This window comes from Alternaria postmessia (genome assembly GCF_024291825.1).
Source record: "Alternaria postmessia strain BMP 2775 chromosome Unknown scaffold_53, whole genome shotgun sequence".
Taxonomy (NCBI): Eukaryota; Fungi; Ascomycota; class Dothideomycetes; order Pleosporales; family Pleosporaceae; genus Alternaria; species Alternaria postmessia.
Window position 1 is genome coordinate 16973 of NW_026260126.1, and position 14999 is coordinate 31971.

The window sequence follows — 14999 nt, forward strand, 5'->3', positions numbered from 1 at the left end:
CGCACCGAAGTTATATGATGAAGATTATGTGACAAATATCGTCTGACGCGACATGGTACAAAGCGTATAGGATGGTATCAAAAACATAATCTTTGGTATATAATACTATGGCAAGAATGGAAGCCGAATGCGGCAGAAAGACCTCATACCCTTAATAGATAGCCATGAGTCTCAGGCACCGAAAAACACCGCGCAATGCTAATACCCAAAAGTTGAGAGACTTTTATCTAAGGGTCTACACGGAAGACTGAATCAAAAGAGAAGCTAAGAATCAATGCCAAGCCAGTCCAGGTCAAATTGCTTGGTGGCCTGCTCAAATCTCAATATCCATGCCAATGTCCATGTTAGCAATGATATCGTCATCCATCTTGGGTTTTCTAAATGTCGGTAGTCCTTTCCGCTCGGTCTTCTTCTTGCCTTGCGGTTGTTGTTGTGGGTTCGGTGTGCTTGCTCGGCTCGAAGCGTCGCCGTCAAACAGCGCATCGACGTCCAGGTTGTTGTTCTTCCTGGCCGCCTCCTCTTCTTGTGCCTTCCTGGCCTCTTCTTCTGCTTTCCGCCGGGCCATCTCCTTCTTCTGCTCCATCTTCTTCTGACGCTGTTGGTCAAGTTGTGCTTTGCGGACACGCTCAGCTTCTAGGATGCGGTTCTTGCGGTTCAACTCGGCGATACGTGCGGCCGCTGTTTCTGACTGTGTCGCAATCTTGGGCTGGGCATCCGAGTTGGAGCGGTTAAGGAGATGTGCGTACTTCTTCGACTTGGCGATACGTGCGCTGATGTCGGCATCGGTCCAGTGGTGGTTCTGCAGAGCCTTGAGGTCGTCGTATTTCCTTTGGAGGAAGGATTGTGTGGGAACCTTGGCGTTGGCCTCTATAAGAGATTGGCGGTATGCGTCGAGGTCGCTTTCGCTGAAGCGCTGGTTCGACAAGAATTGGAACTGGTAGTCCTTCTTCACGGAGCCGTGTTGGGCGATGACGTATTGGTCCGTCGCGACGCGCTTGCCGTCTTTTCCTTCGAAAACGTAGGGTTTGCCAGCTGAGAAACCTAAAAACAACATGTTAGCATGATGCGCGATGTAGGTGTCGTTCTCCTTACCCTTGATTTGCGCCATCTTGTACAGGGTCCTGCGTTGAGCATCCTGGCCCACACCAACACGTCCAAATGCGCCAGTCATGGCCTCTTCGAAACCTGGGTGGAAACAGACTTCTGAGAAGAATCCTCGACCAACACGAACGGACTCGAAATCACGAAGGGTGGCAGGCACCTCTTCGCGGGCCTTTTCTGGCACGCGGTCGTCCCACTCGACGTCGCTCTCACCATCAGCATCGACGTCTGAGCCACCGTCTCGATCGGCAGAGCTGGACCGCCTGCGGCCACTGCGTCGGTCGTCGTTCCGTTGCCGCTGCTGACCGCGCTGCTCACGCTCACGCTTGTATGCCTCGAGCTTCTCGTTCTTCCGCGGCTGTACCTTTGGACGACTGCTCTTACGCTCGTCGGCGTCTTCGGAACTAGCCTTGCGCTTCCGGTCGTTCTGGACATTTGCTGCGCGCCTGGCGAGCTCGGCCTTGAAGTTGGCGCTGCTCATCTCCTCGGCGCGTTGGCCCAGAATCTCTTCACGGTCCAGTTGTGACAAGCCCAGGATGTGGCGCTTGTCTGCCTCGTCGATGTACTTGCCCTCTAGGGGGTAGGGAACATCTGCAGCGCGCTCTGGTACGTCATCGTCGCGGTCTGAATCCGACTCGTCCATGGCGTCGGATCCTAGCGAGTTTGGCGATGAGGCGGCGGGCGACGAGCTACGTGGAGTCAGCGCCATGGTGCGGTAAGGGGTTGAGGTGGTCGGTAGAGAGTTGGGTGCAGGGCCCAGAGCATTGGAAGCGATGGAAAGTCGCGAGGCAGAGGCAGTGGAGGAGGGTGACAGGTGAGAGAGGGTACTCACGCCTCGCCTTCTTCGACGTCTGCATCTTCGTCACCGCCAGCGAGGGCGAAGAGCTCATCGTCGATATCTGACATTGTGAAGGCGGCTCGCGAGGATTTCGCGATAAATCCCGGGTCGTAAAGGCGATGATGGAGGCGAAAACGGTGTCGCTGGGGGGACTGCGAGCGGATTCGGGCGTGGTTAGGGGGAAAGAGGATGAAAGAAGAACGTGGGAAGTCCAAAGGTCGGGGAAACGCTCGTTGCGCTTGGGCCATACGCGTTGAAAAGTGGGCCTGGTTAGCGTGCATGCAGTGAGCGCATCATACCTCAGCAGACTATTGTTGCGCCTGCTCGGCCCAGGAACAATCGCATTTTCCTTTCACTTTTATTGTACAATAGCCAGACGTCCAACATGTCTTCCGTCCTGCTTTCACCGCGGACCGTATCTCACAGTGCAGTCCGCCGCGGGCTCCAACACCCTGTGCTCGAATTCCTCGCCCCAAGTACCACAAGCCGTGCACCACGCCAAACGTCACGCCTCTCCAGTACCGTATCAGCACCACAACCACCACCTCCACAGTCTGAATCTCCGCAATCACGGCCCTCGCTGCAAACACAGAAAAATGGCAAGCCAATACGGCCGCTCACGCAAGAGCAGCAAGAGTTCCTTTCCTCTGCATTGAGAGTGAACCAGACGGGTGAACTCGCCGCCATCCTGATATACGCTGCCCAATCGCCCGTCATCACACGGTCACACCCGCACTTGCGACCGCTTATGAAGCACATGTACGACCAGGAGGCAGGCCACTACAAGTTCTTCAATGAGGTCATCTCCAAGCACCGCATACGGCCCACTGCAATGACACCAATATGGACCGCTGCGGCCACCATGCTTGGCTGGTCGACTGCTGTCATGGGTCGTGAGGCAGCCATGGCCTGTACCGAGGCTGTCGAGACAGAGATTGGTACCCACTACAACGAGCAGGTGCGAGTGCTGCTGGACTGGGCAAACAAGTGCGAGGCGCGGGGCGAAAGTCTGGGCCCAGAGCTGGACAAGTTGGTAGTTGAGCTAAGGAGGATACGAGATGAGGAGCTGGAGCACCTGGATCATGCAGTAGAGAATGATGCCAAGGAAGCGAAGCCATATGACTTGCTTACTGAAGTTATAAGAGGAGGCTGTAGAGGAGCCATTTGGGTGAGTGAACGTGTGTAGTGTGATGTGATGAATGAGACGAAATATGTAAATACTGTAACATATTGGACACATAAGTATGGGTACTGAATCGAGGATCGCACGTCGACCTCATTATCAAGTACCCTCTTTTACTAGGGTCAAGCGGGTATTGATGTTCCTTGTCTTTCTGCGCAGAAATTCATTGTACCAAGCAGTAAAAGCAGAAATGGATAAGAATGAAAAAAATGCATAAATGGAAACTATAATGTAATGGTGCTTGTGTGCAGCACGTAACTAAATGACGCCAACACCATGTGAGTATATGCTACCAGTTGTCCAAGACCCAAAACGTTAAGCGTGCATCACTCAAACCCACCGCTAAGATCGCTAAGTACACTCCTCATGCCCTGTTTCCTTCCACCTTCCACCTTCTTCCGGAGTGCTTCCTTCCTCTTCCCCTCCTTCTTCTCCAGCAACGCTCTTCGCTCTGCCTCTCGTGCCTGAGCGTGAATGTTACTCCTTCCAGTACCACCTCTCCGCACAGCACTCTCTTTCGGAGTACTGTTGCTTGCTGACCGTTCGCTGCTGACAGACAGATTACTAGTCGCCTGACGTATGAGCGAAGGAACGCGGAATCCTGGCGTTGCAGCAGAGCGAGATACAGCATGGAAGGCTACATTGGAGTCTCCGCCTACAGATTCGTCGACTGTAGATTGCCGACTCAGAGTCAGACGGTCGATGATGGGTTTCCGCGACGCTGGGACAAAGGCAGCTTCTTGGTCATCTTCGGCGTCAGAGAGCTGTGAGTCTGGTATCACGACGCGTGGGTCTTCAATGAGCTCCGAGATAGAGTCTCTGACATCATCCGCAGTCAGAGGCTTGCGGGCGAGGCTGTCGGATGCGGCTGTACGGCGCATGTGCGGAGGTGGTCGGTTCTCCTTTTGCGAGTCTTGAGACTTGCGCTTGAGTGGACTGTTTGGCGTTGACAGGTTTTGAGACTGGGCCTGTGAATCTGGAATGGCTATGTCGTCACCTTGGACATTCTCTTGAGACTGCGAGTCGTTCGTGTCCAACTCTTTCTCGGGCATGTTGAGGTAGTCGTACTCGCCCTCGTCGGCAAAATCAGCTAGTGTGTTGAAGAATGCCTTCTTCTTGTCGTCGTCAGCGAGTGCCTTGACTTTCTGGTCTTGCAACAAGGCGTGAGTCTGCTTTTGGAATGCAGCGCGCTTCTTTCGCTGGCGCAACTCGGCCTCGTCTTCAGAATCGGACATGTCGATGCCATCATAGCCGCCAGCCCTGCGCAGACCGCCCTTCCTCTGCATCTTCTTGTAGAGCTCGGCGAGTTGCTTCTCGTCGTCCTTCTTCGTCTTGTCACTGATCTATGTTAGTATCATGAATGTATATGTGAAGATGGAAGCTGAACTTACGCGTAGAAAGCGGCAATCTGGCGCTCGTCAACCTTGACATCGTTGTGGTCGATCATATCCTTGAGGTCTTCGTCTTCCTCGCCCTCTTCATCGTCACTGGCTCCTCCAAGTCCAGCATACTCATCTTCAGACTCCTCGGCTTGTTCCATGACAGCTTCCCTTGCCATACTCTTCTTCTTATTGAACTCTTCGACCGCCTTCGCCTTCTTGGCTTCTTGTTGCATCTTCTTGAAAGCATTCTTGCTATGCTTAGGAGGGCGTTGGATGTCGTCCTCGCTCTCTTCCTCAGCATCGACTAGGTCGTCTTCAACGTCAGAGAGCTCAACAGCTGCCTCTCGTCGTCCACGCTGGAGCTTGCCCTTTTGCTTGATCGGCGATTCAGCAACGGGCATCATGACGGTATCGACTGTGGATGGGGGCAGGACAAGGCCTGCTGGCGACCGAGAGAAGGAGAAGCCTGCATCCTGGGTAGGCTCGAAGTCTTCGACCTGCGTTCGCGAGAACTGTGGGGATGTATTGACTACTTGGCCTATCCCCATGCTGAACTGAGACTCGTCACCAGCCTGTGTGTTCTTTTGTGGAAACGCCAGAGATTGACTGTTGGGAACCAGAAATTCTGAAGCTTGACTAAAGTTTACGCCAGGTTGAGTATCAGGCAGGTTCCGTAGGAAGTCCAGAGAATCTTGCTCAGTGTTAACGGCGGTAGCAGGTTGTGAGTCAGACTCCAACTCGGCCATGGTGCCTGCAAACATCTGTGTGAGCCCTATTCCGGCGTTGGCGTTGCCGAAACCAAAAGCGGCCATTGCGTCGTTTTGAGTTGCTGGTTGAGTGGGCGTGGCAGGCCTAGGCGCCACAGCATCGCCATCCTCATCGTCATCATCGATGACTCGATTGCGAGCACGATTCACCATTTGTCTGCGGACTGGCGCAACCGCATCGTCGTCATCCATATCCATATCGGCATCGTCGTCTTGTTGGGCTTGTACCTTCTCCGCTGGCTCGTCGTCTTCGTCAGCCATTCCATCGATGAGAGCATCCGCATCATCTGGGTTGCATGCTTCATCTTCGCCCTCATCTTCGGAGCCTGAGAGAACGAGTTCAGCATCTTCCTGGTCATCGTTCTCCCCCGGGTTGGCATCTTCCTCGTCACTGCCAACGTAGTCGCCATCATCCTCGTCACTGGATGGGAGATCATCGATGGTCTCGCCGTTCTTCTTTGCCTCCTTTCTCTCCATCTTGGCTAGCTCGAGGTCCTCTTGCCTTTGCTTCTCGAGCATTGCCACCATGTCGTCGATTTCTTCCTGGCGTTTCTCCCTCTCCTCTTCAGTCTCGGGGTTATGGCCTCGCCTGATCAGATCGGCTATCCTCTCCTCTTTGGCTTTTGCTGTTTGTTGGCGAGCCTTCTGGGCCAGTGAAAACTCCATCTCAAGACGAGTCACTATCTTCTGTCCCTTCTTGCTCTTCGGTGGTGATTTCACCAATTGAGCGAGAGCACGAAGATGTACAAGCGATCCGGCCTCGTGGTCCTTCTTCGTAGGCAATCGATCAAAGACAGGGAATCTACTCTTGGGCTTTTCTACCTGCAGATCATCATCCGAATCAGAGAGTTCCACCATGCCATTGTCCGTAGCCTTCTGAGTCTCTACCACAGCTTTGCCCACAGTCACCGGCTCGGTCTGTTTCATCCAAGGATGCACTGGCAGATGTTGAAACTCAGGTGCTCGTCCTTTACCCTTATCGAGCTTGACGGACCCGGGTGATTGTGCCTTGCTGTCGGCCACTGTGATAGAAATCTGTTGATCCAGTGGAACATCCTTCTCGTTGGGGGCATGTTGTCTGGGTGGACTTGTTGGCGGCGTGTCATGTATCTGGTTCGCCTCTGCGTCAGAGGATGCCAATGCTGAGCTGGGTTCTGGTGTGGGGAGGGTTACCACTTCGGCGCCGGGCGCTTGATAGTTGAACTTCTTGAACAGATCCTGTGTCGTGAAGCGCTTCTTCGTCTTGGCTTGGTGGGTAAGCTGCATATTACGGCTTATGCGCTGCTGATCCCGCGCCATTGCCTCCATAGCCTTTTTACCAGCCCTGCGAGTTGGCTTAGCATGTTGTGTGAGCCGCCTACCCCCCTCACCATCTGACTCGGTGCCTGAACCATGATCTGCTGGCCGCCGTGCAATCTTCTTGGGCTTGGTTTGTTGTGCTTCCTCCTCCTGTTGCTTCGCCAGTCTTTCCTCTCGAATCCGTCGCACTCGCTCTTGCAGATCGGCATTGTGCAGGGGATGCGAAGATTCGTCTGACTCCGAACCAGCATTCGGTGATCGTCGCGATGGCTTCTTCGCTGGCGAAGGGTCTGGCGTGACAAAAAGCCCCGGCGATGATCGTCGTGATCGTACGGTTGGTGATGCAGATGCTCGAGGGCTTGCTGTCTTCGTCCGGATTGTGGCTGGTTTGCGGATGTTCGCTCGTACAGGCATCGCGTCCTCATCTTCGCTACTTTCAATTGTAGCAAGAATTGGCGTTTCCTGTTGTGCTTCTTGTGGAGCTGCCGATTTTGATGATGAGTTCTTATTGGCAGCTAGTCGTTTCTTCATAAGTTCGTATGCGTCTTCCCCATCGCTCTCGTCTTCCTCATTAGTTCGCTCTATATCCGGTTGAGGGCGTGCTGTTGTAGCTGGCTTTGCGCTGATTATGGGGGTCGCATCATCTTCAGATCCGGACACTTCATTTTCTGATTCAGCTTCGCTCTCTGAAGAATCTGCGGCAGGTTTGCGTAGAGCTGCTAGCAGCTTTGGTCGAGGCTTTGCCGACGCGTCTGTCGCGCGTGTTGGCGAGGTTTGTGCTGATGTCATGGCTAGTGGTGACAGGACTGGATAGAATCTATATCGATAGAAGCCCTGGTTTACCGTTCGCGAATATGGCGTCTCGATACGTGGTGGTTGCTTTCTGCAGAGGTCGCGTAAGGTCTTCGTTGACGTTACTCGGGAGAAGATCTAGATTCCGGTGTGTGGGATCGTGTTAAGCGCGTATTACAAGAAATGACAATGTACGTAGAAAGACAGGACTAATTGTGCAAGGCTGCATACGTTCAATTGCAAATATACATGGCGGGGAACTGTCGTTGTTGGAGCAAGCTTGGACTACGCGTGATTCTCGAAGTCGCGACACGCGACGCGACTGGCGCTTGCCACATGTGGCTCGTAAGTGCCGCCATTCCTTTTTCGCGCTCTACCACCCCATCGACATTACGAGACCGCCGACAACGCATCGTCTACAAACAACGTCGCAGCTGGCGATGTCTACCGGAATATTAACAATACATACTTTGCTGCGAAACCTTCATTTTCTTTGTCTGAGTGTACCCACCACTCCCAAGGTCCGCTAACACGCAGCCGAAAACCTCTCCCGAGGTCTACTTCGGCCACCACCAGACATGACACAGAGCTATTCGTCGTCGCGTGTGTTGTGCGAGCGAGCTACATGGGATGCATGCATCCATAGTCCGCAAGAGATTGAATGCCTTGGTTTACCATTCCAGATCCCGACACATCTGTTTATCCATTTACCCTAGATTTCGATCGCTCCCGACGCCTTCCAATCATCGTGGTGCGCCTCCGAGCAAAAGATGAACGGAACGGCCGTGTCGCGGACTAATTGGGTAATTTGTTCACAAGCGTCCACCAGGTGCGTCGTTACGAGTGCCTCAGCCTTACGCCTCGTTTCTTAACTAGCAGGCGTCTGGACCCGCTGCAGGATACGCTCCGCCACACAGCTCAACATCAGCATGAATGCACACTTCCATGCAATCTCTCCATCCCGTCGCTGAAGGTTCGAGTTGGCCTGCGCAAGATGGAGGCCTGATCACGTTTCATAGGATCTGAATCGTCTTCGCTTACAACAACCTATACGCGTGAATCAGAAGTGTTGGCGACCCCACCTGTTGCTAGCCTTTTGCTTTTTGAACTTGATGCATGGGAAAGTCACGGAGTGTAGGAGCTGCTTCGCATGAACTCGTGCACTGCCTGGATGGATACCTTGGGCACGCACCACGACGACCACACGCAGCGGCGCCGCAGAACACCCGCTTGGTCAGCTCATATTCACGATGATCATACATCATCACACTGGTGGTCAGTCCTCTTTACAGCGGGCGCGTTTCGACTTATGCAAGTTGGTGGTCATAGCAGAAGAGCAAGTTGACGTTTTACAGACGTCTTACCTGTTGCGATCGGACCATCGCGTTCCGCCAAAAATAGCACCCGTTCTTCGTCGGTAACGTACCCCAGAAATACCGTTGCCAGCCAAGCAGATCTTACAAGGGCCGCTTTCACCTTGACTGCTCGCGACCACGCTGGAGCGATCATTCGACGTTATGCGGGATCTGCAGAACTCCTTGCCTTATCTCGCGTCTCAAAGATGACGACAGATGTGAGGAACAAGCGCCCAACACGCTACTACGCGTACTATGTAGGGGCGCGATTGGTGGCTTTTGCCGAAACGAACACGATGTGCTGCAGCAATTGAGCTATTGACGCAACCATCAACAAAGCACCTCTTGTTGCTCACGGAACTGGTTGCGAAACGCTTCTGGACTTGTTTTCTAGTGTGGAGTTGTAGGACGCCCTCCGAAAGCCACGCTCCTTTTTTGCAACACCATCCCCAGAGCCGCATTCTTCGCAGGAATAAATGCTGAGACGAATTTCGGGCCAATGACCGAGAGCGTTCTTCTCTTACAACGCGATGGATCGTAGATGGTGGGGTGAGGAGTTGGGCTTAGGTCACGGCTGATGCAAGCGACGGCTCCAGATACCTTTTACGCGTTCGACAGCAAGGTGGAGCGGTACGACAGCTTTCAGATGGCGAGCAGATGCGCGTTTCATGTGGTCTGCTAAATTACCCCTGAGAATGCGGCCCTAGGGTGGTAGCGCTGGGGTCCCTGCAGCGCCGTCGCGGCGATCTCCCTTAGAGCATCGCGACGCTTGACGCGCTCACAAATTCAGATCGCAATAGGAGAGTGAGATCACCGAGGGCGTTATTGACGACTAGAGGGAGTCGTTGCATAGTGGGAAACTCTCCGTGCCATAGTTGCATGTTCTAGTACCGGAAGGGTGTGGCTTAGTGACCAGGCATGCGTGCCTGGGTGCCTGCATGCCAAGGCAGTCTCTTAGTGCCTTCTTGAAACCCGTGAAACAGACCACGGGTGCTGCTCTTCTAAACAAGAGCCGTCCGTCTCCGCCCGGGAAATTGGACGATCAATGTCTTCCTGACGGCCTAAGAATTGAGCTTATACCCATCCGTATACCTTTGTCGAAAGCTTCTCGAACGCTTCCATTTCGCGCGCACTCGCCTCCCTTTCATAGTCACCTCTGCTCTTCCCGCCCAACACGGCCCGTGAACCACTCATTTCCGGCATGATACTGCCTTCTACACACACATAGGATAACATGGAGGCCGACGAGGCTCAACTTTACGGATTCCAGACTCCTCAGCAGAGCAACTCCTTCAAGCGACCGCGTCGCAGTCTACAAAGCACCACTCCCTTGAGCAGCGTGACCGAGAGCGTTACTTCCTCCCCTCGACACTCTGGCCAGAACCAGTTTGCACCTCAGCTCTTTGACCACGTCAATGCGCTGAAGCACCTTGACGACCAGCAAATCCTCCAGCTACTATCCGTTGCGCGCAATGGAGGTCAGTCGAATAACAGCCCTGGCGGCGCGTTATTTGCTCACGCGTATCCAGATGGCATGCGTCGTTCGGCCGCAGACAGGTCGTCTATGTCGACTGTCGGAAGCCGCGCGTCCTCATACTTGAGCGTCCCCTCCAGCAGAGTGCCCAGTATGATGTCCGACCCGCGCTCGTCCATCGCATCTACCGACTCCTCTTTCACACACTACAGCGCTGCATCCTCACGCCTTTCTACCGCATCTTCAAACCGGCTTTCTACAATATCCACCACATCGACACCTGCGCCCAAGAACTTTGCCTGCACATTCTGCGACAAGGCGCTCAAATCGAAGCCGTACTGGAAGTCGCACGAAGAAGAGTTTCACGAGCAGCGACTCACATGGCGATGTCCCGACTGCGAACAGATCTTCCATGCTGGCAAGCGCTTCCGTGAGCACCATACCAAGTTACATGTAAGTCTAGTGTCCTTTCTTTTTCCCGCGTTCCCGCTAACCGTTGATAGGGCTGTGAGCACTGCAAGCAACCTAGGGAGAGCGGACAACCCACTAGCAGGAAAGCATCGCCATGCGTCAAGAAGTACGAGATCGTCATGCACGACAAGGACGCGTGGGGTTGTGGCTTCTGTGCTTCTCTTTTGACCACTTGGGAGGAACGATGCGAGCACATTGCGCTTCATTTTGAAGAGAAGGGTGCATCCAAGTGGAACTTCACGAATGTCGTCCTCGGTCTCTTGAAGCAACCCGAAGTCGCCAACGCGTGGAACCAGATGATGCTCGATCGTCATGGAGACGAACAGAACTGGCCGTCGCTGTCATGGGAGTCTAAGAAGTGCAACCGTTTACGGTACAAGCTCGAAACTAAGTGGGACACCCGCTCCTACGATATCGAGAAGCTGGTGCAGGACACTTATGACTTGGCGGAGATCGAGGTTAAGGACGTCGTCGAACCCACAACGGAAGTCACCCCCGAAGCCACAGAGTCTGTTGACAACAGTCAAGGCGAGATGGTGGAGTTCAAGCTGGAAGCGTCTGACTTCGGCACTGACAACAGGCTCCATAGCTCCCACGGGCTACCGTCCGACCATATGATGATGGATATCGATGCGGTGGAACCTCCGCAGCCGATGCATCACCAAGAGATGCAGCCATCTCAATGGCCTGTCAGCACCGATATGTCTCATTCCATGAGCGCGGCTACTTCGATGGGCGGTTTCGACGCTTTCGGTACCACCATGACTTCGATGCCAACGGATTTCTCGCAACCTATGGCGCAGAGCTTCCAGCCACAGCAACAAAACTGGTCAAATGCCGGCTTTGCATCGACGCCTGACCTACTGAACTACCAACAACCAGCGCAGTACATGGACTACCAGCAGCCCAAAGAGATCGTCTCTGTACCCACGTCGCAGTACGCCAACTTCGCGCACTACCCTCGCCAAAGCCTCCCGCCCAATTTCCTGCAGCAGCAACAGCAACAACAGTCACCTAGCACTCCGACTTCGCGTCGATACGTTCCCAAACTAATTAACATCTCGAACAATTCGAGCCACCGTGGCGTGCAATTGGAACAAGCGCCACCCCCACCTCCTAAAGACGAACACCAGAACCGCTTCTCCCGGCTCATCATGAGACGACGACCCAGCAACATTTCCCAACATAGCATGGTCTCGCACCGTGACATGGGCGGCACATGGGGCGATGTCGACAACTGGGGCTGAATTTGATTCGGTGTCTCACTCTTACCGCGCATTTTCCGCGCATAATAACACACAATCTCCTGCACCCGGCCGGCCCGGTTCTCGCACGGCACTCTCCTTAGAAAGAAACAAACAAACCATAAAGCACCGCAAAAGGTGACTCCGAACCTCGCTGTTCATCTCTGGGTCCTGGTGTCACTATCCGCCCTGCACCCCTAGGTGAAGCGAGCTACACGTCACCGCAACGGAGATCGAAATTACCCATCTGCAGCTTCTCAGCTCTTTCTCCTTGTTCTTTTTTCCTTACGTATACACACACATGTTTTTCCAGCGGGATGGGATGAGGATATACCCATATATGCAGCGATTGCTTTTCATCTTGTTGTCATCGCCGCAACGTAGTTTAGTGTCTTGTTGAGTGTCCACTTTCGGTTGCAGCACCTAATACCCCCCTTTTCATGTTAACCTTTCGATGCCGACGCGATTGATGTAATGATGGGGATTGGAATGAAATTTGGACTTGGAAGGGCAGATACCATATAGAGTAACTTCAATGTGTTTCTTAACTCTGCACATAAACTTGTCTGCTGTCTGCTATGGTGATGGTCTTGTTTGTTGGTGATATTGCTTCAGAAACATGTCATAATTATCTTTGACATCAAGGTTTAACGTGTTCATCATATCCTGCAGGCCAGATAGTGCCATGTCTAGATGCCTCCACACCACCCATGGTAATCCCATCACTAACTCACTTGCGTAGCGCGCCTATCATCCTATCACGCCCTGTTTCCAAATCTTTATTTCCTCCCGATGTTGGCTCATCAAGGCAGCATACCCAATTTTTCTTTTTCTTCCCTTTTCTTCATGTATGTTTTGGATGTGTGGATTGAAACATGCATATGAGCACGTCTCAAAGCCACCTTCCTTTTTTGTTTACTCTCTCAGGCAGCAGTACCTTTTGTTTCGTTTCATTTGCATCGTGATGGGATTTGAATGTGCGTACAATGTTACGGCTCAATGGGTGTGTTGTTGTTCGGTCAGGGTACACTTGATTCAAACGTGCATGTGATGCTCCGTCTCACCATGTGTGTGTGATCTTTCATCGTGGTCTGGAAGGCTGTCGGATGTGATCGCAGCGATCCAAGATGTGCATATGATGCTCCATCTTGTTAGATGATATGTCGTGAATGTTGTAAGTCGTATGTCGTGGGGTGTAGGGTGTAGGGTGTACGTTATGTGTCGTGTGGAATGTGTTGTACACAGGTTGTCAAGGTCGTGACTTGCTCAAAATCTGACATCGAACTTACGAACCGCCTTGTACCAGCTATCATACGTGATAAAACCCTCGTGCTCACCATGGGCTTTGACCAGCTCATACATGGGAGATGACTCGGGTACGGCACTCAGAAAATGGCGTAGAGCTGACCCGTACTCGTTAGATATCCCATGATATTTTTCAAGGATCTCAGACGGCGTAGCGGTGATTTCTCCATCATCGAACTCGTCCGGCTGCTCAGCGGAACTCAAGGCCAAGTCCATGTCAAAGAGAGACGTCCCCAGGCTTGCGATGGTCTTGATGGACTGCAAGTTGCCGTGCTGTACAAAAACCTTGTCGAAGTCCAACCACATATAGTGGCGGAAGAGCCACTTGGAAAGTCCATCGTTGGCGTATTGGATAGCTGCATCCTTGACAGTGGCGTTAAGATGACCATACAGTCCGTCATCGTTACGGCCGATAGCATCCTCGAAGTTGATCAAGTCAATCAGCATAGCGACGTGCTGCTCGCGCTTTGATGCCGGTGTCCCGTACAGTGCCAGTACCTTGTCAATCTGAGCTTCGAAGTCCTTGCGCTGCGCCTTTCCGATCTTGAAGACGCGTAGAGTCTTGTGCTTCAGCTCATCGAAGACAACGACTGCCTCCTTCGCAGGAAAAGCCTTGTTAAGGATTGCGACGATTCGGCCCACAGACTTGCGCTTCGGTCCAGCGACCTTGTCAGCCTCGGAAACGACTCTATCGTTGGAGTGGGAGGGAGACACAACAATTGTAGGTTTCACAGGCTCTTTCTGCTTTGTGGCTGACGCGATAGGGGTCTTCTTCTTTGCCAGCCTTGCTTTAGCCTCCTTCTCCATACGATCAAGCTTCGCTTGCATCTAGCCGAAAGCCTTGTCAACCTCCCCCGATTTGGCGGTGCAGGCTTTCTCTGTGGCCGCTTGCCTTGAGATGTCTGCTTCAAGCTTAGCTTGAAGTGCCTCCACTGCTTCCTCGCGCTTGGAGAGGGAAGCCGCACGCTCATCGAGTTCCTTCTGCTTGTCGGCTATTGCCTTCGTAGAAAGGTTGGTCTTCTCGAGGCTCGTAATTCGTTGAAGAACCTCGTCGTGCGACTGCTTCTGCTTGACCTCAGCGTCGGCCCTCTTGGCTTCGGCCTCGATTCTCGCAGTCCTCTCCTCCTACAGGAGCCTCAAGATCGTCTCCAGCTTGCCGTCGTTGGTGGATGATACCACTGGACCAGTCTTTTCTGGAGTAGACTTCGGGGAGGACTCAGGTGACAACAAGCTGAGTTGAACAGGAGAGGCGTCCCTGGTTGTGGGGCTAGGAGACGATGAAGATGCAGACGAACTTCCAGTCGAGGTCTTCTCTGTGGGCTTGGTAGATACGTTGAACGAGAAAGGCTTGTCTGTGGTCTTCGCTCCAGTATCGGAGTTGCCAAAGATGACCGTCAGTGGTGGTCGGCCAGTGGAGACGTGAGGTGTAGTGCCCTTTGGGTAGGCGGTGCATTCGCGCAGCCAATTCGAGAAATCTTGCCATCCAGTCGGAAGGTCATCGCGGATTTCCTCGATTCTAGCAACGAGAGCTGACATCGTCTGAAGATATCCTTCTAGATCCGTCTTCTTGCTGGCGCATACAGGGTTCTCAATGTTCCTGACATAATCGCGAATAGTTGAGTCTGGAAGTTTAAGTGTCGGCTCAGGACAGTCATCGGAAATCTTGTCGCGACACTCGGTGAGTAGACGTAGAATCGTAGCTGCGTTCTTATTGCGCTCGCCTGGAGGAATAGAGCTCATGATGTTTCTTGGTATGGGGGTTGGCTATATGATACCGTCAATTGAAAG

The 14999-nt window shown here is 53.0% G+C and overlaps 6 protein-coding genes across 6 annotated transcripts; 2 read left to right on the plus strand and 4 right to left on the minus strand.

Annotated features, from left to right (window-relative positions):
- Positions 1-313: 313 nt before the first annotated feature.
- J4E82_007590 (uncharacterized protein) lies at positions 314-1810 on the minus strand (the record flags this gene model as incomplete). The annotated part of the gene is made up of 2 exons (XM_051733834.1): positions 314-1041; positions 1093-1810. 2 exons carry the CDS (start codon positions 1808-1810, stop codon positions 314-316), a joined length of 1446 nt encoding a protein of 481 aa, XP_051586359.1.
- A 514-nt stretch (positions 1811-2324) lies between these two features.
- Positions 2325-3125, plus strand: J4E82_007591 (uncharacterized protein; the record flags this gene model as incomplete). Its single annotated transcript, XM_051733835.1, has 1 exon — positions 2325-3125. One exon carries the CDS (start codon positions 2325-2327, stop codon positions 3123-3125), a length of 801 nt encoding a protein of 266 aa, XP_051586360.1.
- A 323-nt stretch (positions 3126-3448) lies between these two features.
- Positions 3449-8109, minus strand: J4E82_007592 (uncharacterized protein; the record flags this gene model as incomplete). The annotated part of the gene is made up of 4 exons (XM_051733836.1): positions 3449-4460; positions 4514-7453; positions 7832-7983; positions 8074-8109. 4 exons carry the CDS (start codon positions 8107-8109, stop codon positions 3449-3451), a joined length of 4140 nt encoding a protein of 1379 aa, XP_051586361.1.
- A 1842-nt stretch (positions 8110-9951) lies between these two features.
- Positions 9952-11909, plus strand: J4E82_007593 (uncharacterized protein; the record flags this gene model as incomplete). The annotated part of the gene is made up of 2 exons (XM_051733837.1): positions 9952-10644; positions 10695-11909. The coding sequence occupies 2 exons, from the start codon at positions 9952-9954 to the stop codon at positions 11907-11909; spliced, it is 1908 nt and encodes a 635-aa protein (XP_051586362.1).
- Positions 11910-12925: 1016 nt separating this feature from the next.
- On the minus strand, positions 12926-14018 carry J4E82_007594 (uncharacterized protein; the record flags this gene model as incomplete). The annotated part of the gene is made up of 2 exons (XM_051733838.1): positions 12926-13005; positions 13196-14018. The coding sequence occupies 2 exons, from the start codon at positions 14016-14018 to the stop codon at positions 12926-12928; spliced, it is 903 nt and encodes a 300-aa protein (XP_051586363.1).
- A 21-nt stretch (positions 14019-14039) lies between these two features.
- J4E82_007595 (uncharacterized protein) lies at positions 14040-14951 on the minus strand (the record flags this gene model as incomplete). Its single annotated transcript, XM_051733839.1, has 2 exons — positions 14040-14336; positions 14388-14951. 2 exons carry the CDS (start codon positions 14949-14951, stop codon positions 14040-14042), a joined length of 861 nt encoding a protein of 286 aa, XP_051586364.1.
- Between the last annotated feature and the right edge of the window lie 48 nt (positions 14952-14999).